At 39.5% G+C, this 21,841-nt stretch overlaps 1 protein-coding gene across 3 annotated transcripts in view; it reads right to left on the bottom strand.

Moving 5' to 3' along the window:
* Positions 1 to 16,738, bottom strand: part of PRR16 (proline rich 16) — a 180,400-nt gene extending 163,662 nt beyond the window's left edge. For all 3 annotated transcript variants that reach the window (XM_049795833.1, XM_049795835.1, XM_049795834.1), the window contains exon 1: positions 16,457 to 16,738. In XM_049795833.1, coding sequence (XP_049651790.1) covers positions 16,457 to 16,618 — 162 coding nt within the window. In that variant the 5' untranslated portion in view covers positions 16,619 to 16,738. The remainder of the gene's footprint in view (positions 1 to 16,456) is intronic.
* Between the last annotated feature and the right edge of the window lie 5,103 nt (positions 16,739 to 21,841).

Below are 21,841 nucleotides of genomic sequence, written 5' to 3'. Positions count from 1 at the left end.
TAAGAGAAAACAGGCAGAGAAAAAGCAAAACCACAACATATGCTGTCTTAATTAAGCACAACACAAAAATACTATGATGTTATAACATCCAAAGAACAAAATAGTAACAATAAAAATCCCCAAAGAAATAGAAACATACATAAGTCTATAAATAACAACAGGTGATTACCACTGTGGAAAAGTCACATGAAAGTCAGAGCTGCAATATAAGAGGAAGCTTTTAAAGGAGGTAGAAAAAAAATAAAATTAAGAATAGAAAGGATAAAGAATAGCAAGGATAAATTTCAGTGAAAATCCCTCCTGAAGTCATATTCCTGATATTTCAGATTTCCTTGCCAGACCGCACACACATTACTCAGACTCTGAAGACCGACATCAGTTTCCTTCACTTTGTGTCTTGCCTTTTTCAGCTCGTCTCTTTGCAGTCTCAACTTCTGTCATTAAATTATTGTAACAATAATTTAATAACACTAGAGTGGTGTAACCATTGTTTCATAAAAATGTTTGGTTACTATCAGTCTTTGAACCTATCAGACCAACTAAACCCACAGACTCTACTTCACTGTCCGATAAACTACTCATTCATTAGCATTTGCACTTCCCATCTCCTCCTAACTCAAGTATGTCCAATAACACATGCAGCATTGCTATCATTAATGGTAACACACAAGTATTCCAGAGGGTGAAACCAGACACATCCTTCTCAACTAGTCACTGCTTCAGTAAGAGGTTAGACCACTTTGGACCTTTCAGGCCCTGTAGAAAGACTAATTATAGAAATAACCCTGCATATGATGACAGTAGATTAACACACTTAGTTTAAAAACAAAACAAAACAAAACAAAAACAAAAACAAACAAACAAACAAAAAACCCCACACCTAAAACACAGAAATAGGCCTTGAATTTAAAAAAGATAGATGTTGACAGAATACAAGGGACTGATTAACAAGGTTAACTGAGAAGCTCATGAATCTGGATACACAGAAGGACTGCAATTTATTCAAGTAAAAGTACAAAACCAATCAGAAGTATCATAGCTCTTCACTTCCAGAACTAATTCGGTGAGAAACTACCTCAAAGAGCACACAGAAATAAACAGTCCACCAAGACTTCAGGAAAATAAAGACAGTGCAGTAAAGAAGAATAGATTGTTAAAGAGACTATTAACAACCTGAATTAGACTTTGCAACTGATATTAAGTAGTGAAACATTCTTCCAATTTGCTGAAGAAAAGTAAGGAATATGGTTGCCAGTATACTTTAAAGACAGGTGGCCCTCAAATTTTAATTTTTTTAGCTTTCAGGAGTGCTGGTTGAACTACTTGGCTTTTACTCCTACATTGAATATCAGTTATGCCTATCCAGCAGCATGATGGACAATGGAAATTAAACTCCAAACATCAGAGACAGAAATGAAAGCCCAGAAACTCAATGTAATGTGCTGAGGTGAGCAGCATGGGACAAGCTCAGCTGTGCTTCTCTAGAAATGCTGCCACAGTCATGTCCAGGACAAGTAGCAAGACTCTTTAATCTTTACACTCAAATGAGATAGCAGGTGACAGAGAAAAAGTATTATATTACATTTTTATTTAAATGGAAGGATGGCAGCTACAGGCTGCTAAACCTAAAATGAAACCCCTTAACTTTGGAAATGCCTGTGAGAAAGAAATAAAGTAAATAAAATTGGCTAAACTATGATAATCAAACTACATTAAAATGGCCATACTGGATGAGATCAAACCTCTATTTAGCCTATCATCTTGTCTCCAACAGTGATCAAAAACAGATGCTGAGGAGCACAATGAGTAGTCTCTTTTAAGCACTATCCCAGGCTGCAACCACCTAAGGCCCAGTTTCTGAAGACATGTGCTTCATTCTGTACATGTAGTCGGCTTCTGGCTTTCCTATACATTTAGAGAGTTGCCTTGCATTAGTTTTGTCCACTGTCATTTTCAACACATGAAAACTCATATTCTCCATAATGTATAGTGGCAAGATGTTCTACAACTTAAGCACATACTGTTTGAAAAGCCACTTCCAGGTGGACTGCTGATTACTTTATAGTTAACTGGTTTTCTAGATATGCAAAAAGCTGTAGATTTGGGTCAGGAGGAAACAGCAATGAAACTCCTTAAGCAGACTTTGGCTGATGTCTTACAATATTTTTATTAATTACCCTGTCACAAATGTTGTAAATGCTCTGAGGAAATCTGCTAATCCAGCAGAGCTAGGAGACAATACACAGGGAATAAAGTAAATCTCACAGATGCTTAGAAGTGGAATAAAATTCCCATTGTGCAATATGCAAGATCATAACCATGAGGACAAACTAAATAGTTTTGTGCTACAGACTGGAAGTTCACTAATTCATAGACCTGCGTGGGAAAGACCCTCTGCATACAAGGTGATCACGGCATGGCTGTCAGCTCCCAGTCTGATACCAAAATGGAAATGCAACTTCAGGAAGTAGCAAAAGAGAGAGTTCCAGTAGAGATAAGCGACACCGTGCAAAGCTCTGGTTAGACCTCACCTATAGTATTGTACACATTTCTGTGAAAATTAACTCAATCAAAATAGAGATAGAAAAGCTCTCTGTTTTGTCAAATGGAGAGAGTCTACCAAATTAATAAAAGGAGTAAGACTTTCTTTACTAATATATCAACATACAAGTACAGGTAGAGGAAGAAATATTCAAGAGCTACCTGAGCTGAGTGGCAACACTAGCAAAAACTCTCTGGGTGTTAAAAAAAAAAAATAAAAAAATTTAAAGGTTCCTAGTTGTTACAGCAATTCTTATAAAATAATATGCCAATGGGAACAGTAGGAAGAAAAGAACAAAAGAAATGGATATTTATTTAAAATGGAGCCAGATAAACTCACAAAGAAACATGTGATCTGCCTCCAGTAGAAGGGTCCTGGATTCAGAGACATAGTTTCTTCTTTCCAGTTGTCTATTCTTAAATAAAACATAGACCACCTCAGAGAAAAGTCATGGCATTTCAGATAATATCATAAGCTGAGTTTATGGCTGCAATGTCTTTTACTACAATTTAATCTTCCTTTTCTAAGTGGAAAAACTGTCAGGTGAAGCTTTTTTTCCCCGCCATCTGCCTCCTTTTTCTTCTTTTCTTTCTTCCTGCATTTTCTCCAAGTTCTTCATTCTATGTCAACAGTTCCAGCATCTGTGACATCCTGAGGTTTTACCAAGAATTAAAAAAAAAACACAAATAATTCTTCCTACATTTTATAGTTATTATTTTCTTCACACGTGTAGTGAAAATTACCTATCTTGTTACACAAGGCAAGGATGAGCAGCAGAGGCGCAAGAGCAGTCTGCAAATCAAGAAGATAACACTGTGTCAACATTCATCCTGAATATACTTTTTGGAGAGTAACAACACAAAACCTTTCTAAAAAGAAACTGTTGAATTCTTGCTGAATTTAATGCAACATGTTTGCCTTCTCATTTAGGAAAGCAGACCATTCACTTTCAAGATTTCTTTTGTGATAACATGCACACTGCAATGATAGAGGACCACACTACTATCTCATCCTGCAAATACTTCTACTTAGCCTCTGAGTCTCTACAGAGCTTTTACAGTTTCATTATTTCTCAGAAGTGGTTCAGAAAATACTGAGGTAATTTGTTCCCCTTTGATGTCCTTAAAGAAAATCATTCCTTCAGAGAAATCTCTTTCTACAGAGCTAGAAACAGGATGTGCTTCCTTAAAAAAAAAAAAAAGGAGGACGCCTTTTGTATTGTCTGCAACCACTTCCACTAGAAGACATTCATGCATGAACACAGAAAATTATGTAAGGCACATGTCGATGTCACAGGAGACAAGTTCTTCAAGTAGTCTAACTACAACACAGTGCTCTGTGTATGTTATTATACATATATTTTGCATCTCAAATAAATGCTGTACAAAAATCAGAAGCAGAAGGAAATCGAAGATAAGGGTACCACTAAGGGAAAAAGACTTTGTGATAAACCTCCTCCTAATCTGTACTACTACTAAGATTTTAACAAAATTTTATTGTCACTGTTTTTTTGTTTGCCTGTTGGGTTTTTCTGCCTCGATTAAACAGCTTCCATTCACAAAAACATTGTACTATGCTTCCTGTGTCTGTATTACATGACAGTCTGCAGCAGAAAGCACATAAAGACTCCAGGAACACCTCCTTCACCAGAAGAAAACCTTAAAGCCACAGACACTTGCCACTGCTTTATGTTAGAAGAAAGCAAGATGCTGACATCTTATCCTCTAGCCATACAGGCTCCCAAAGTCTAACACAAAGTTCTTCAATAAAAAAATGGTACTGAAGTGTTGTAAGACTATAGTTACTGTACAAAAAGCAAGGAAACAATTTAATCTGTTCAAAATAGACATTTAATTATCATAAAATCCACTTGATCAAGATTTAATGGCAGTATATTAGTATTTATGTAACAGACAACTCTGTTTCATTACATCAAGAAACCATGTATAGAAGAAGACATATCATATCATTTCATATCTGTAATTCACAGTTATAACAATGATGCCTCATTCTTGATTAATAAATTAAGCTGAGAAATAATAGATGAACATGGGAGAAGTACTCTGCCTGTACAAAACAAGCACTTATTAAAACAAGCAGTTGATTTTTAGGAAATTAAGGCTCAATAACGTTCCAAATTCCCTCTGACCCTTGCCACTCTTTCAAAAGATAGCTATAAAAGAAACAAAAATAATTTGAAAAGCTGTCACGTAATACCAGGACATTAATGCTATATTATGAGATGTCACTGTCAGAAGTGATGAAAAGTAAACAGAAGCATGCTTCACATTTCGCAAATGATCCACAAGATATGCAGAAATATAGATCCTTCCTTCTTTTTGTAACAGATTATTATTAACCACACCTGACTCCACAATACAAAGCATCAAGTCAAGGTTGTTTACATTTTTTCAAAGAAAGAATTCATCCAGAGGGTTATTTATTAACTTTTTCTTTAAGTATTTTATTATATGCCTTTGATTGACTAATATCTGTTAAACATACAATCTCAGAAATAATTTATATTCTAAACCAGAGGTAAGTTTGCAGCAGACTACCAAATTACAAAGAAAATAACTGACTAGGTACATTTAATATTCTGTTAAAAGTATTATAAAAGTGGCCCCTATTTCTAAGGTGGTGTACACTGAATAAACTTAGACTTTGATAGAGCTATTTTTTTTTTAATTTGTAAGAAACTTGATGTAGAGATTCACAACACTAGCCAAGTATTCATCTCCTAGAAATAGTATACAGCAGTAATTCATTAAGATACAGTCAGCTTTTCTACTAGGATACTACCTGTTATACTTACAATCTTGCCACAAACACTCAGAAAAGATTCAGTGGTGAACACTAGATTTTAAAAGTCCTTTTAAGGACTTCTAACATTTTAGAAGATATTTTTAGAGATTTTTAAAAGCCATTTGCATCAGTTACCTAACATTAAATGTAAAATTCCTATATATGTATCAAATATCCAGAATGACTGGCACCACTTAAGGACAACAGGCCAGTTATTATAAGATGGCACAGGTCTATCAAAGTCAAATTAAGTTTATTCAGTGTACACCACCTTAGAAATAGGGGGAAAAAAGTCAGTCAAGCCACTGTTCTAATTGTATTATAGTATCCTCAGTTTCACTATGTCCTTCAAACCTTCCTCAAAGACAAACCTGAATATTTTCAATGTATCATTTTATCTGTCTTGTTCTTAATGTTTTAATTTGAAGAAAGAAACAGACTATGTGAAGTCTGTACTAAATAAAAAGTTCTCAATCCTCTGCAGAAGATTTTTTTTCTAGTTCAGCATCCCCAGCACCTGAAGTAATACAACTTTTTGTTGTGCAACTCATCCATCCATCCCTACTTTAAAGATTATTATGTGTAGCATAATAATCTTGGGGGCTGGGGGTTGGGACTTTTTTTATGCAGTTATATTGTTTCACATATCTTTGTAGTACACTATATTTTCCATGATACTCATCAACTTAATTGAAATGCTCAGCTTAGTCAAATACCTTGATGGTTACACTGTATCACATCAGCAAAGGCTCTGCTTGTTAAGATTCAAGACAGCTAATGAAAATAATTAACTGAAGTGTTTACACATGATTTAAAGTGCTTAGAACCCAACCATTGAAATTCTATGATTTTTTTTTTTAATAGAATCAAATAACCACCATCTGAAAAACAAGCACATGCAAATCCATTGCCAACAGGTAACGACAAAACACTAACAATCACAAAATCCTCATTCTCTTGCCTCAACATAAACCTCCCAGTTTGGTCAAACACCAGTTCTCTGTAAGCCTTACAGGTTCACAGTACCACCTGTACTTTGATTTCAAGAAACAAAAGTTATTACTTCAGCATGTACGTATGCGTGTAGAGTTTCCTAGTCTTAATAAATTATGCAAACTACCAGACACTGTGTCCATACACAGGATATTTCTTTATCCAAATGCCACAGCTTTACTGAACCTTAAAACAGTCCCATAAAATTACCGATAAGCAATGAAAGTCAAATAAGCCTAGAGTGTACAACTCCAGATAAAACTCGGTAGCACTAGCAGAAACCACCTGCTGTGGTAAACTTATCCCATTCAAATGGTCTCTGCAATCATCAGTAAAAACGCCTCGAGAATAAAGTACACTCTAGCTGGTAACTGAAAACCATTTATTTAAGAAAGTAGCACCGAGTATTTTGAGAAGAGATGGGATTGAATTTTAAATATTCTGGATGCTGAACGGGAAAGCTGGAAAACAATGTTAACTTAACCTATCATGGACTTTAAATGAAAAGCTTTTGCTTGTAATAAGAACCCAGATAACTTTGGATCCAAACAACAGAGCTTTCAGTTCCTATACCAGTTTGGAAATTGAGCTAGAAAAAAATACTAACAATGCTTCCAGATCCTACAAAGAAGAATCTTCTATTAGCATTCAAAAGATGCATGAGGAGAACAATTGTGTTACTAACATGAATGCCAGAGTCACCTGAAATTCTTAAGACCAATGTCAAAACATTCATGTTGACTTTCCTGAGTCAACATTCAAGAATGGAGACACAAGCACTCTCACATTTAACAAGCCAGATGGGATTTAGATAGCCACTAACAGTGAGGTAGATAAAGTTGCAGAAGCACCAGAGACTTATGAAGGAAAAGAGGAAAAGGGGTAGGAAAAGAAAAAAAAAAAGCCTCATAGGGATTAGTGTGATGCCACAGACGATGAGAAATCAAAGTGAAAATTGACATCTGCAAAGGTTGGAGCAGAGGGGCAAAATTAATCTGAATAGTTGAAAGTTAATTTGAGTAATTACTTTGGGCTTGCCTGGACAATTTCATTTGGAGGTGGGGAAAAGGATATATCATAGTTTCATGGAGAGATGTTACAGATGAGCGGCATTCCTATAAAAGCAGAAGAAGCTACAGCCCTCCCTTCACATCATCACTGCCTAATGTCACACACATGCTCCAGTGGCTGCACTCACTTAGGAACACCAGCTCCAAATCCTTGGTGTATGCATCCATTATAATTTATATAGATAGTTATACTGTATATCTGTTATTCTTCTGCCTGAAAGTAAGTAAAATCCAGATTCAGATCACAGGCAGTGAGAAGTCAATAACCATTCATAACTGCAACTTTAATGAAAAAATAGAGAATATGTTTTTCAGCCAATTTAAAATTTTCAGATAAATATTTCTTGAGAGAAGCTAATGTTTGTAACACAGCGTTTTTACTGAATATAGACCTGATTTTTTGATGCCACATCTGGAGTACTGTGTGCAGTTCTGGGTTCCCCAGTACAAGACAGATATGAACGTACTGGAGCTAGTCCAGCAAAAGGTTGGGAAAATGACTAAGGGGTTGGAGCATCTGTTTTATGAGAAGCAGCTGAGAGAACTGTTATTTGGAGAACAGAAGGCTCAGGGGAATCTTATCCCAATGTGTACAAATACTTGATTGGAACGAGTAAGAAGACGAAGCCAGACTCTTCTCAGTAGTGCTAAATGAGAGAACAACAGGCAACAGGCACAAATTGAAATACAGGAAATTCTACTTAACACAAGACAAAACATTTTTACTGTAAGGTTGATTCAACACTGGAATAGGTAGTCCAAAAAGGCTGTGGAGTCACCATTCCTGAAGATATTCAAGAACAAGATACTAAGCAACCTGCTCTAGTTGACACTTGAATGGGTGAGACAATTTCCACAGGTCCTTTTCAACCTCAGCCAGTCTGTGATTCTATATTTAAAAATGAATATATTTGTTCCAATTATTTGTCCAATAACTACTGAAGTTTCAGTAGTTAATTCAGCTAGACGATTACTCTCTCGTTAGCATGTGTCTTTACAAGAATTCAGAGAACTAACACCAAAAAAGTGTTATTTTTGCCCCGTTTTATCAAATAGGCAAGAAAAAGCCGAAGTCGTATCACAATAAAAAAAAGAATCTCAATGACAAAACGTGAAGAAATAATTAAACTTGGGGTTTGTTATGCCACAGTAAAGAAAAAACATACTGACTTTGGTTTTTTACATTTTCACATTAATTTTATACAGAAAGGACACAGTTACATGGGTATAAAACAATAAATTACAATGGGGAAGCAAGCCCAAACTGTTTCATTTGTTAATGTTTTCAGTTTGTTTGTCTATTTTTAAAATCGCCATCTTTCAGGCCACATAAGCTGCCTGCTTTAACATAGTGTCATCTCCAGTAAAGTACAAAATGTTATTAGATATCAAAATTTTGAATACTTTAAACACTTACCTCACTTTCTGCAGTTGAATGGAAAGCCCAAATCTAGTTTTTGGTTCCCCACCAAGATCCTGGAGCCCCATGCAGATGGTCTCACTTTAAACAAGTAATAAACTTCTCACACTATTTTCAGAAGTATTAAATTATCTTCTTCCCTTACTTACAACACAAATAATTACAAGTAAGGATGTCTTACTCTGCTTCTACCTTGAAGCTGTTCACTGAAAGAACTGTAAACAGACCACAATAAAAAGAAGAACATAATGTCATCATGGGTGAAAGACTAAAATAATTATGGCAGATTTATCGGAAAATATTTAAGGAGAAAAAAATGGAAGTGTTTTAAAATTGCAGGATTTTTCAGATTACTGAGAAATAATCTACAGTGAAATCTGGAAATGATTCAACATCAGTGCTCTCAGTCTTCATAATGTAATGTGGCACATGCTGCATGAAACAATGGATGAGTCTGTCAACCTTTAAAGACATATGAACATACTATAATTTTTGCAAAAGCAACAACTGATGGTACTACACCTGTTTGGAGGCAATTGCTCCTCACTAGTCCCATCAGCTGTAGTACAATAATTTTAAACCAAACCAGAATGGCTGCAGCTCTGCCACCAAGGCCTTCCACCCCAGTCATTCAACACACACGACCTGACACAGGGAAGCTGTAGTGAGAGATCTGCTAGAGGATTTTCTCAGCCCTTCCATAGTGAAAGCAGGCTCTGCTTTTCTTCTTCCCCTGAATACAGTAAGAAAGAGCATTTTGAAGCAGTGCAGGTAGCTGCAGCAAGAATGACCAGAGTCAATGATGTACAGAGCTGGACACGAGCTGTAAGAGAAGGAGGCATATAAAACACAGACCTATCTACATATAGGTAACGACTAAGCTAACATTAACGTGCATGGCTGAATGTCAGCCACAAGCTATGGGGCAAGGACAGCAGTCCATATGCAAAACAGATGCCTTCACTCTGTCTGCCTCACAGCAACAACATCTACTGAAGGAAAAAATGGGAACATCTGAGCAGGATATACATGAGCTACCTGTGAGGTCACTGACCATTCAGATCACCTGCCTTTCAAAGAACAGGTATAATATACAGAGAAGACTATAAGCCACCAATATTTTGCAGCTCTAAAATCAATGAAAACTAGAAGAGGATAGTCATGCTCTTCATAAAGGTATTGTGAAACAGGCACTAGGGGAAAGTACCCTTTAAACTCAGGGACATTTGCACCTCTCCCACACCTCCCCCAAGAGAAGTTTTAATTAGTTGTGTACGAATAGACTGTGAGTAGTAATTTGGCTGGAAGTTTTTGACTGGAAGTGGGAAGGCCATTCCAGAACTTTGTCCAATGTGAGTACTGGGAAAAGAAGCATTGTTTCATTTCTAGAGGAAACTTGTAAATATCTGCAAAACTTTAATGATGGTGCTCAACCAAACAGTTGTTTTTGCATGACACATTCATACATACACATGGCAGCAACTGATTCCTCTGAATTCTGAAGTTTTAATAAAAATGAAGCAGCCCAAAACTAACTTCTGTCACCCTTAAACTCATTTTTGTTCCTACTGAAGTCAATGGAAAAACCTTACTGCAACAGACTGAAATTCGTGCCTCACTATTTCTGTTTTCTGTACTATGGTCAGTAGTGCACAGACTGTCTGAAGTTCAAGCTTTAGCACAAAGATACATATTTTCACTGAGGTACTGTTTTTATTTGAAAACTGAATTTATATATGCTCTATTTAGCTCATGATTGCACAATACATATTACTATCAGGAGCTTAGTATTGCATAAAAGGAATGAAGTAGCTGACATGAGTGTTTATAAAAACAAAATAGCTAGCATAAATTGACAGCATGCTTCCCTCTGTCAAGCTTCTTGATATTAACAAGCAATGCTCTATACGTACGCTAGTTATTCTTTTCATTGTGTTACACAATACAATTACTAAGTCTTTGTAGCTTTGATTACAGATCAGATGTGGAGCAACCTTACCTTGTCATATATCAGCATTTAAAATGTTCCTGACAACCTTAACACAGAGAGTTTTTTAAGGTTCACAGCTACCTTTTAGCTCTATTACCTTTATTGACACTACCAGCGTAAGAATTTTATCTTAATATATTTGCACTTTTTTGTTGTGTATAAATGTATAAATGCTTCACAGACCACAAGAAATAAAAGGAAAGGAAAATTATGATTCAGTTACCTGCAATGATTATTTATGGCCCTGTTTGGACCCCTGGGCAGATCACAATAAAGTTGCTGTGCAGTGCTGCTATTACATAATGAATCATACTCTGCACTTAAAATAAACATCCAGGTACAGTTCATGATTGCATTTGTCACTAAGGTCTGCAATAAGAAATCAGAAAAAAGTCTGTCGCTGGAGAGATTGGCAAGTTTTGGAATGGGCAATGCCACTAATCATACAATGCCTTGGTCCTGGTGCCTGAACTGGACCACAACCCCATCTACAGCAATAAAAATCAGAAGAAAGCTTCAGTCCTTCTCACATCTCACTGACCAGATCTGCATATACGGAGTGTATCCACTGAAGCAAGACTCCAAGAGGAACACTGTTAAGAGGGCCAGTATCCAGAATCCATACATCAGAAGGGCATCTGCATTTATTGGATTTCTAACAGTAGGAACAAGTATGCTCAAAAACCTCTTCCTTCAACTGCCCCTACCTAGCCAGAGGAGCAGCAGGTCCTTGACACCTGGAGAGAGCCCAAAAAGGTGAAGAGGCAGGGATCAGCAGGAGAAGAAGGAACAGATTAAAATGTTTTGCTATTGTTCTACCTACACTTAGATTTCTATACAGTATATTCTATACCTATGCTGTAATACCTGCCCTCCTAGCTTTCATGCAGCAATATGAACCTTAAACTTCTTTTTGTATTGGTGTCTGTATTGCTGCCTGCACATCAGAGATACTGATACGTGATTGACTGTTGCTGCCGAAATTCTCTTGGTGGATACAAACTGCATCTTCCTAGTTTCTGCATTACCAGGCAAGAACCTGAAGTGCCTTCCTCCCATCTGGATCATTAGCTGAACACAAAAAAGAAAATGGAATGGAAAACATTGGTGCTGAAATAGTAATATGCTCCTGCAGGCCTGATCCAGAAATTAAGACCATGGAATACATGATCACCCTCCACTTAGAATGATGACGGGCTTGGTTATAGAATAAAGTCATCTATCCCATAACAAAATTTGTCATGGTGTTTGGGGGAAGGGGGGTTGGCATCTAATTCCATCATCACTTAGAAATCGTTATTTGTTAAGTCATGGCCAAATTTTATAGATCACATCTTTATGGAAAATAAATGCATCAGTTAAATGAGGGATGATTATTCACTTGTTCTGTCAGCAAGACATTTTTGGAGGATTTAAAGCAGAGGAGGAAGACTCAGAAAGATTGGAAATTTACTGGTGCATGTGCAATGTCTATGAGGGCTTCTGTTTCTCCTGCACCTCCATTTTGTTTTATTCTAAACATTGGCAATAGCTACACAGCTGCTTCCTTTTGATAAAAGGTTGAAGCATATTTAGCCAATTAAAAGCTATGCAAATGTTTCACACATAACTTCCAGGAATTTGTTCTGCATGATGAATTTTTATTACTACAAAAAAGTATTTATCAAACAATTTAGTTAAGTATTTCCTTAATGTAAACAAGTGCAAGGCTACAGAAATGTGCAACAGTATCGTAAAATGTGAAAGCAGGGAAATCTTAAAAATTATAGTATCAACGTTATGATGATACAGACTCCTGTGCCCTGCTATCCACAGATGCACATGCAAACTCCCTACAATCCCTTCTGAAGTCATCAGAGAATTGGAGCTACATCATGCATTTTACATTCAAAATAGTTTGATTAGCTCATGTCTGCTGGTTTCCAATAGTGTTCATCACCTCTTTATTTAGGTACCAGACAGATAAATATAATCTGCAAGGAAGACTTAATAATAACCATCTTTCTAGACAGACTCCAGGGAAAAAGGTCTTTTATCCAATCCTCTAGAGGAGAACCAAAGTTTAAGGCTTCACCAACTTAACTTTGAAATAGTCTGAACCTAAAGGAATAGTCAGTGTTACTCAATCCTCTGGCATCCTTTTGATTTTTTCTTTGGAATGTTCACCAAATAACAGCCACTCAATTCATTTTAAGTCCATTAATTTCTTCCAGCACAAAACCACATCTCACTGTTGGTGTTCACCCACCCAGTGTTTCCTTTTAGCAAGGAGACAAAACACGCCAAGTCTTTCCCAGGTTAACTGCACCCTGGAGAGGACTAGCCATATGTGAGCTCAGTCAGACTCTGGACTTAGCACCACTCCATCCTAACATGTCTCCTAGTCACCCCCCTTCTCCATCCTTAGTCTTTCGTGGTTACCTTATCCTAAGCAGACCAGACCAATAAATAAGGGACAAAAAAGATACAGATGTTCCACTTTTGAGACACAGTAACTCCTAACATGTACTTGTTTTAATCCACATGATTTAGTCATGTGTTTTTACAGCAAATTTATAAGCTTCATGGTTTGTGCATCTGGATTTAACACCCCATCCTCTCACCACTTCTCCCTTGCCCCTTTTAAGTACAAAAAATGTTAAGGCATCAATTAGAAAAAGCTTTGGAACAAGAGGCAGATGCAAATACATTAATGAACGCGAACTATAACAAGCTAAATGTAACAAGACATAAAAGTCTTGTACAGCCATACTCCTTACTGTTACAGAACAGTTCACTCTGAAGCAATGAAACTCTTTCAGTTTGACAGAACTTTGAATATGAAATCTTCCAAAAGAAGACCGAAAGATGCTAGAAGAGGACATCCAGTCTATTCCAATACCTAAAGTGCTACACTAAGCATAATCTAATAAATAAATAATTAATTAAATAATTTATATTTAAGGGCAACAAATAGGTAGACATTAATAGAAAAAAAAAAGTATTCTACAAATGCCATATTTTTAATATCACAACTAAATATTACTCTAACTGCACAAAAAAACCCTACTACTGTAGCAGAATTGAAGTCTTTTTTAACACAATAGTAATAAAAAGAATGAAAGGCTGTTTTCAGAACACTGTATTTCTAATAAAAGAAAAAAAAGGTTGTAGCACAACAGCTGGACTGCAGCAAACACCCAGTTAGAAAAAAAGGGTAGCCAAAACATTTCCAGAAGAACATAATTTGTAGTGTAGTGAAAATGGAAAGTGTGAACTTATATCTTCTAGTTTATCACTTGGCCTGGTCCTACAATAAAGAACGACAAATGAAGCACAGGTATACTTCTGTGTGTAATAGACCAAAACTGATTATAGACCAACTTCCTATGTGCTTAATGAAAGATCTGTCAATTCTTCCTAACACCTACAACCTATGAAAGAGACTGACTATAAACTTATAGTCTCATCAATTACCTTACTTTCACACAAAAAGGTATACATCGCATATACATCAAGAGATCTTGTACAGACTTAGACCATACTACAGAAGAGAGACAACTGGAGGTACTCAGATGGCAAACTGCTGCGGACTTCTCAAAATAAATGTCATACAAAGTGTATTTAACACATAATGAGAATATCGCAAGCAAGCAGATAATTGCATACGCAACCCTTGTTTGTCAGGGTATCACAGCTATCATCCTTATAAGACATATTTAGAGAAAAGCATTACTCAGAAGCCCATAAATGTGGTTACAAACAAAATGTAATTATCCTTTTTATAAAAATACTTTTATTTCCTCAAAATAGATGCTCTTGGCAATCCTTCCACCCTTCAACAGGTACATAGCACTTACAGAGTTACAGCACCATTTCTCTACAACTTGCCTTTTACATTTCACTCTACTTGGGAAAAGGAGTTCCACACCAGGCATTTCCCCATCAAGCAGAGGTAAATCCAGCTCTCTTTCACAGATGCGGTCAACCAGAACAGACAAGTTTGCTAAGATAAAAGATGCCACGGTAAATGATGACATATGATCTCCACCTACAGTGATCTTGTTTGCTCACTAGAGGAAAGCTAGGACTGATAATGTGCAGAGAATGATTTACATTCATGGGACAGATCACAGTACATCCTCTCCAGGTCCTGAAAATGAGCTTCTGCAGCAACAGAGGCCAGTTTGCTCTATCAGTCTTTAAAACGCTGGAAGAACTGCCCTACAAACAATGTTTATTTCCACTTCAAAATACCTCAAAAAATTACAAAGCACAGACAAGCAGCACATTAAGGGAAAGAGAAATTATAGATATAATTTCAAACAAGGAGAAATCTGGAATTGTGGATGAGAAAGAAGTCTAACAGCTGTGATTAGTGAGCTGTGTGTTTATACATCTTTCAACATTATATGAACCACTGGGTGAATTTCAGACTGCCTCAGATGGCAAAAGTCTGTTGAATGAAACTTGTTGACAATGTTGTTAAAACAGAAAACTAATATTTGATAGCAAAAAAACACAGCCTGTTATAAATGTCAAATACAGGATTATAAAGCAATGCACAGAGATTCTGGACTTGAATTTCGGTGCATAATCCAACCATCTGTCGACCAGTTGTGTAGCAAAATCAAGATAATGTGGAAATCTCCAAAAGGACAGCCAAATTCTCTTCCTTCGGCTACAGCATCTCCCTGCTTATGAACATGCCCGCGGTAATCGCACTCTGCCTGCAGATTAACCTAAGGGAGATGACACTCGCCACCGGCAAAAGGAAGATTGCAAAAGCAATCTTGCCAGATAGGCAGGATAAACAGGGCGCTCAGCTCCCACTGAAGCAGCCTGCAGAGGCAGAAGCAGACTTAGCCGCGCCGGTACTGCCGAGCCGGGCAAGGACCCTTCGCCCAGGGCGTCGGGTGCGGGGGGGTCAGGGACCCCCCCAGCCCTCACCGGCCGGGAGATCCGAGCCGGGCTGCTGCCGGGGGGTGGATATGGGGCTGCACCGTGCAGCCGAAAAGTTAAACCCGCTGGAGCAGGAGTGGAGCCGCTCCTGATGCCTCTCCCGCCGTCGGGATGCCGGCCCGGCGCAGCCCGGGATCGGGCAGGGCTGCGGATCCCGCAGCAACCCCGAACACCCTCCTCGCCCCGCGGGGACCCCGCAGGAGAGGCACCCTCTGCGTCCCGGCAATAAAAAAAACCAACCAACCAAACAAACAAACAAACAAAAAAAAAACCCAAAACAAACAAACAAAAAAAAACCAAAAAACACCAAACTCCGAGGACTGCGCCGAGGTGGGAAGTCCCCGGGAAGAGCCGCCTCGCAGCTGGGGGGTGCACGACCGGCCCCGGGGGCACACCTCAGCCGGGACACGGGGCTCCGGCCGCGCCGCCCCGTCCCGTCCCGTCCCGTCCCGTCCCGTTCCGGATCGCCGGGCGCCGCAGCGAGGCACAGCCGCCCGCCCCGGGGCGCGGCCGGGGGCCGCGCCGTGCCCAGCCTGGACACCAGTTGCTCGACCCCCGGTGAAGAAGTGGCGAACGCAGCCTGGGGGCGGCGGCGGAGGCCCGGGGGGGAGCAGAGCCCCCGGGCCACGGGCGAGGGGGGCTCGCCCCCCACAGGGCAGTCCGGGGGTCCGCCCGCGCAGCCCTCCGCTTCTCACCTCCTTAAGTTCCTTGGCCACGTCTTTCAGGTCCCCCAGGACTAATTCCAAATCCTCCACGATGATCTTGATCTGCTCCTTCACCTTGGCTTTGGAGGCTGCCGGCGGCCCCTCGGACGGCGACGAGGAGGAGGATGCTGTCCCCTTGGACTGGGCGGACATCCTTCGGGGCAGCCCGGCGCGGCCAGGGGGGCACGCAGGTCAGGCGAGCGCGGCGGCCGCCGGCCGCCCGGCCCCGTCCCTCCGACTCCCGGAGCTGCCGCAGCCGCTGCCGCCGCCGCCGCCTGCCCGCCCGCGCATCCCGCGCCGGGGGCGCCGAGCCGCGCCGCGCTCCGCCGGGCGGCCGCGCTGTGCAGCTGCCATCGGCTCCCGGGAGCGGCGCGGGGGCCCGGCTGCAGCCCGCCGTGCGCCGCGCCTGCGCCTCGCCCCGCCCGCGCCGCCGCCCGCTCCGGCTCCGGCTCCGGCTCCGGCTCCGGCTCCGGCTCCGGCTCCGGCTCCGGCTCCGGCTCCGGCCGGGGAGAGGGGCCGGGGGAGGAGCGCCCGCTGCCCGCGGCATCGCCCCCGCCCGCGCCCCCCGGGGGCGGGGGAGGCAGGGCGACTCCTCCGGAAGAGGCGCTCGGCCCCGCTCGCCGCTGCCCGACGGCCCGCGGGGCCGAGTGTGCACGGCGCTGGATCGCCCCCGGAGCCCACCGCGGCGGTGCCCGGGCACGGGGGCTGGTTGCACCAGCTCTGCCGGAGAAGAATATTTACCCGCCAAAACAGTCCCCCAAAAGGTAAACACTTTTAGCGGCTGGCTCACTGCAAAATTCCTGCCGAACGAGACAAGAACCGTGCCTGTTTCGGGTGAAAAGAAAAGTCGTAATTGGGAGGTAACACTCGCAGACCTCTGCACTGTAAAGTAGCCGTTCTGGCTCCTCCGGTAAGACTTTGCTGCGGTAGGGAGGCTACGGGAAGGATGGTGTTTCATGAATGCCACCGAATTGGTAAAAGGCACTGGCACGTCTCTGCCAAGCCCTCTATACTGCCCTGCAAACACAGAGTGATCAGCAGACCCTATTCTAGTGGGGAATTAAACGTTGTGCATCTCATCAGATAGAAATAAAAATGCACAGGAGCCAAAATGGCTTTTAGGAATATGCTACCTTGCTCTTTCTCTGAAGTAGGGGCCAGTGCTGCTTTTGAACGCACACTTTTCCCTAGTGTTATGCAGAGATCGATCTGTGGGGCACAAGGAAGAGATTGCTAGACACTATTCACCTCTGGTGGTGTTTCATCTTACTGCAAAAAGGTGGCACGTTCAGGTAAAAGGAATTGGTTTAGGTATTTCTACCTCCCACTAGCTATGAACAGCAAGAAGAGGGCGTGCAGCCGAGCCCCCGCTTCGAGGATCACCATGCACGGTTGCAACTGACTTTGATGCTGTAAATGCTTCGGAGAGTTTTGGCAGCCTGAGATGTTTTAACCCAGCCAAAGCAGGAGGGGAAAAGCAGAAACCTTGCCCAGAGCAGTGTGTCTGCACATGGTAAAAATCTCACTTGGAGACAAACAGGTTGCCTCTGAGAAGGGTGTGGGACTGGAATGTGAACAGGCAGGGCCTGACAGCACCTCTTACTGCCTTGGATTGGGTGTCATTATCTTTCCACTTTTTACCACTATAAAACCTATTTGGCTGAAATCATTTGTTAGTGGGCATATGTTGTCGGTTTCCCCCCCCCCCCCCCAAGTGTCTCACAGACCCTCTAAACAATTTCAAGGAGGCCATGTTCAAGAAAAGCCCGTGTTTTCCCTCTTGACTTTTCTCAAGTCTCATGGTAGATTTTTTTCATCTCACCGAAGCAAAAGCTCTTCCAACACTGACTTTTAAAAGCATTTCTCCTGGTTATTTTTGCTTAACTGTTTCTGTATGAGCAAGAAAATCATATGATTTTCAAAGCTAGCCAAGTAATACAGTCTGAATTTCCAAACTCCAGTCACCACTAAATTAGGAAGAAAGCAACCCACAAGTTGTTGAGTAAGTTTTAATTAATACGTTCGAATACTATTCCTCAAAGGTGTATGTGCAGAAAAAAAAGAAAACATTTATGAAAAGCTATGAGTGAAATTATCCATGCAGAAGCCAGCACATAGCCCATTTATAATTAAAGAAAAAGTCTATTTTCTGACAGAAGTTAAGGATATTGTATAATGGCATAATGTACATACCTATCCATAACATGGCTTAAACAGGTAAGGGACGGTTTCTGCTACATTTCTGTAGTTCATCAACATTATCACAAAATTACTACCAGATTTGCTACAGACCCTCTAAATTATGTCTAGTCTAGTTGAGCAATCATTATTAGACATATTTTTCCTACACAGTTGCTTACTTTTTTATTGTCTCTGTATAAAGCCTTGACACCTCTCACTGCTAAGTATTTTTACTTTAAAAAGGGAAAACGGATTGCTGTTCTATCTCATCAGTTAGTTTTAAGTCATGACAAAACTTTACCCATAATCCTGTGGTTATCCAATTTCCTTTATCCTCTGACCATGTTTGGAGACTTCCCAAACTTTTGAAGATATAAACCATGTCCACACATCCCTCTACTTTTGTAGTGACATTCTTCTAAGAGGTGTGCAGGATTATATGTCTGATATTTTGCATTCATCCAAGTACCTACTGCTTATTGCTGGAAAAAAATGACAGCTCTTCTAAGTCCTGAGTAAAGTTCATTATCCTATTGGTCTTGAAAACAACTTTATGCCTTTAAAAAATGTGCTATACCTTGCTAAACCATGTCTCAGTTAACTAGTAGGTCATGTCCTATAGCAATGTTATCTACTAGTTGTTCTATTTCTTTTGCTTCTGTCTTTTCAAGTAAATGTTATTTATCAGTGTGTTATCAGTTTATTCTTTTTGAAGTCTTTCTGTCTGTACCTTCACCAAACCTGAAGTGGTTAATCTGGGAAAAGAGGAATAACTCCTTACTGGAAGTCTGACCTCTGGAGGCCATTAAGAAGATGCAGAGGATGCAGAAGAAGTGTCCCCAGAAATCTTGTCCAAGAAAGTTATTTTGGAAGTGAAAGCTTAAGACCTTCAAAGTGCAGTTCGCTGATCTTCCACTAACACTTTTTAATCCAGAAAAAAGCACACAAACAAAAACAAAACACACATTAAATTAATACTTAGTGAAGTAATGTGGCACTCAATCATACCCTTGCCAGCTGTGATCTCATTAAAGCTCACAAGTTGAGTTAGGCTTGGCCTCATCAGTAATTGGAAAGGACATCTCTCAGGAAAATCTTTCAAGATGCTGCAAAATTCTGTTTTGGTGATTCAGTAGATGGCACTTTTCCTTCTGGAAAAAACCGTCCTATATCTCAGCCCAGTGTTACAAGTAGAGTGAACTGAACATACAAAGCAGTGATTTTATCATGCTGGTTTATTTATTCTATTCATTTTATGTGGGGAGTCACAAAGAGAGTTGGAAACTATGCAGGAAATCATGACTAATCATAAAATGTACATGAATCACAGAAATATTTTTTCATGAGAATCAGCCAGATCAGTCACATCAGAAATACAGAAATGTAACTACTTTTAAAGTTAGTCACTTCTCTCTTATTAAAAAAAACAAACAACAAAATAATACAAAAAAAGCCCCAAATGCTAGCCTAATTGAGAGGGGCTGATAGAGTACCATAAAATTTTCATGCTTACTCTTGTATGAGAGTAGAAACCAAATGAGCGCTTTACAAATTATACATGTAGAGCTACATCCTGCCTTCCCCAAGTCATTAGTATTTCAGATAGATTAACTAAAAATTAATTTGCTGATGCCTTTTGAAGGTATTTTGTTTGGGGCTTGTGCTATTTATCAAAGGTGAAAGTTGAACAAAGTCTTTAAGGTCAAACAAAACATTTTCAATCTGAATGTTCTAATTTATTTAAAACATTTTCAAACTTTCTAAACAAAATTAAAGAATTTACAAAGCAAAAAAGATACCTACCTGCCTAACTAATTTTGGGAATGATAAAGTAAAATCTTAATTTATTTTCTAACCCTCTTTTGAATTTTTCCCTAAAGGAAATATTCCACATACAAGATAGGGAAGCACTGAAACAGTACACCTGTCTCTTTCATCCCAGATGAAATTGTAGAAGAAAGCTTAATATAATTGCTGCAGGCTTGCATATTGGGCACATGCTAATTAAGATAGTAATTGAAATCTTCAAAATTAATCATAAGTTAAATTAAAACAATGGGTTAAGCTATGGTACAATGCCACTAACTTACATTCCAGGTACTTGTTAAACACAGGTTTTCATCTTTTATCTTTTCTATCCTAAAAGAGTAGTGGGCTCATCTCTCTCCAAAATGCTCCCATATTTAACCGAATATGGTGTTCTTTTCTTAATTCTTAAGCAATTATTTGTTTATGCTGAGGCAGTCACACTGGTTGCTTATGCTCCAAACTGTTGTAGTTCATTTGGATACAGGCTGAAAGACTCTTCAGTTAAAGGAAAAAAATTAAAAGCACTTTCTGAAGTGTGGTACAATTAAGTGCCATTATGTTATTTCACTTCTTTAAAAACACCAAGTTCTCATCTTAAAAACAAACTCAGGATCTCAAAAAATAAACTAGATACTTCTGAATTAAGTAGGCTCATTTCCAAACAGTAACTAGCAAACATAATGGAAGTCAGGATTAAGGCAAAGTCACCCTTTGCATCAAGTTCTTGCCTTACTTCTCCAACCTATTTCTTGATATTGATTTAAAATCAGGCATACCATATGTATAGTATGAAACTAGTCATATTGTGCTTTCAGTCAAGTGCACAATCCACATGTATTTCTCATGAGGATTTACATATTGGTAAAGATGCTACAGGGCTGATTATTTGTAGAGCAGAACTCTAAGCATGGAGATAAGCTTTTAAGAAACTGAACAGACAGCTCAGAGTATGTTATTCTCCTTTAAAAGCAAAAGTAGAGCAGAGTTCTATGGAATCCAAATCTATTTTCATTGCATGTTGTTTGTAATGTGTATAATGAGGCTGGCAATAAAAGTTAACTTTATCTGGCAAATCCTTTGTTGAGTGATGTTGTGGAAAGACATTACTTAGTTATTTTGGCTTAACTTAAAATATATATGCAAGAATTTCTCTATTAAATATGAATAAAATGTCTGCCATGCATAACTCATGTTCAATTCCATCAGTCTGCTCAGGATGCTGTGTCACATTAGTTAATACAGTTCGAAGAAAAATCTGTATAATGTCTCTGTATTGGAATGCCAACTCCTAAGATTTATTACCACTTCACAGGGAAATAAGAAATACTACCTAGCTGAAAGATAAACTTGCTGAAACTAAGTCCTCAGTGAACCACTTGTGTTCTG

This window comes from Accipiter gentilis, chromosome Z, assembly GCF_929443795.1.
Source record: "Accipiter gentilis chromosome Z, bAccGen1.1, whole genome shotgun sequence".
Taxonomy (NCBI): Eukaryota; Metazoa; Chordata; class Aves; order Accipitriformes; family Accipitridae; genus Astur; species Astur gentilis.
The sequence above is the reverse complement of the archived record's forward strand: the minus strand, read 5'-3'. Positions and strand labels throughout refer to the sequence as shown.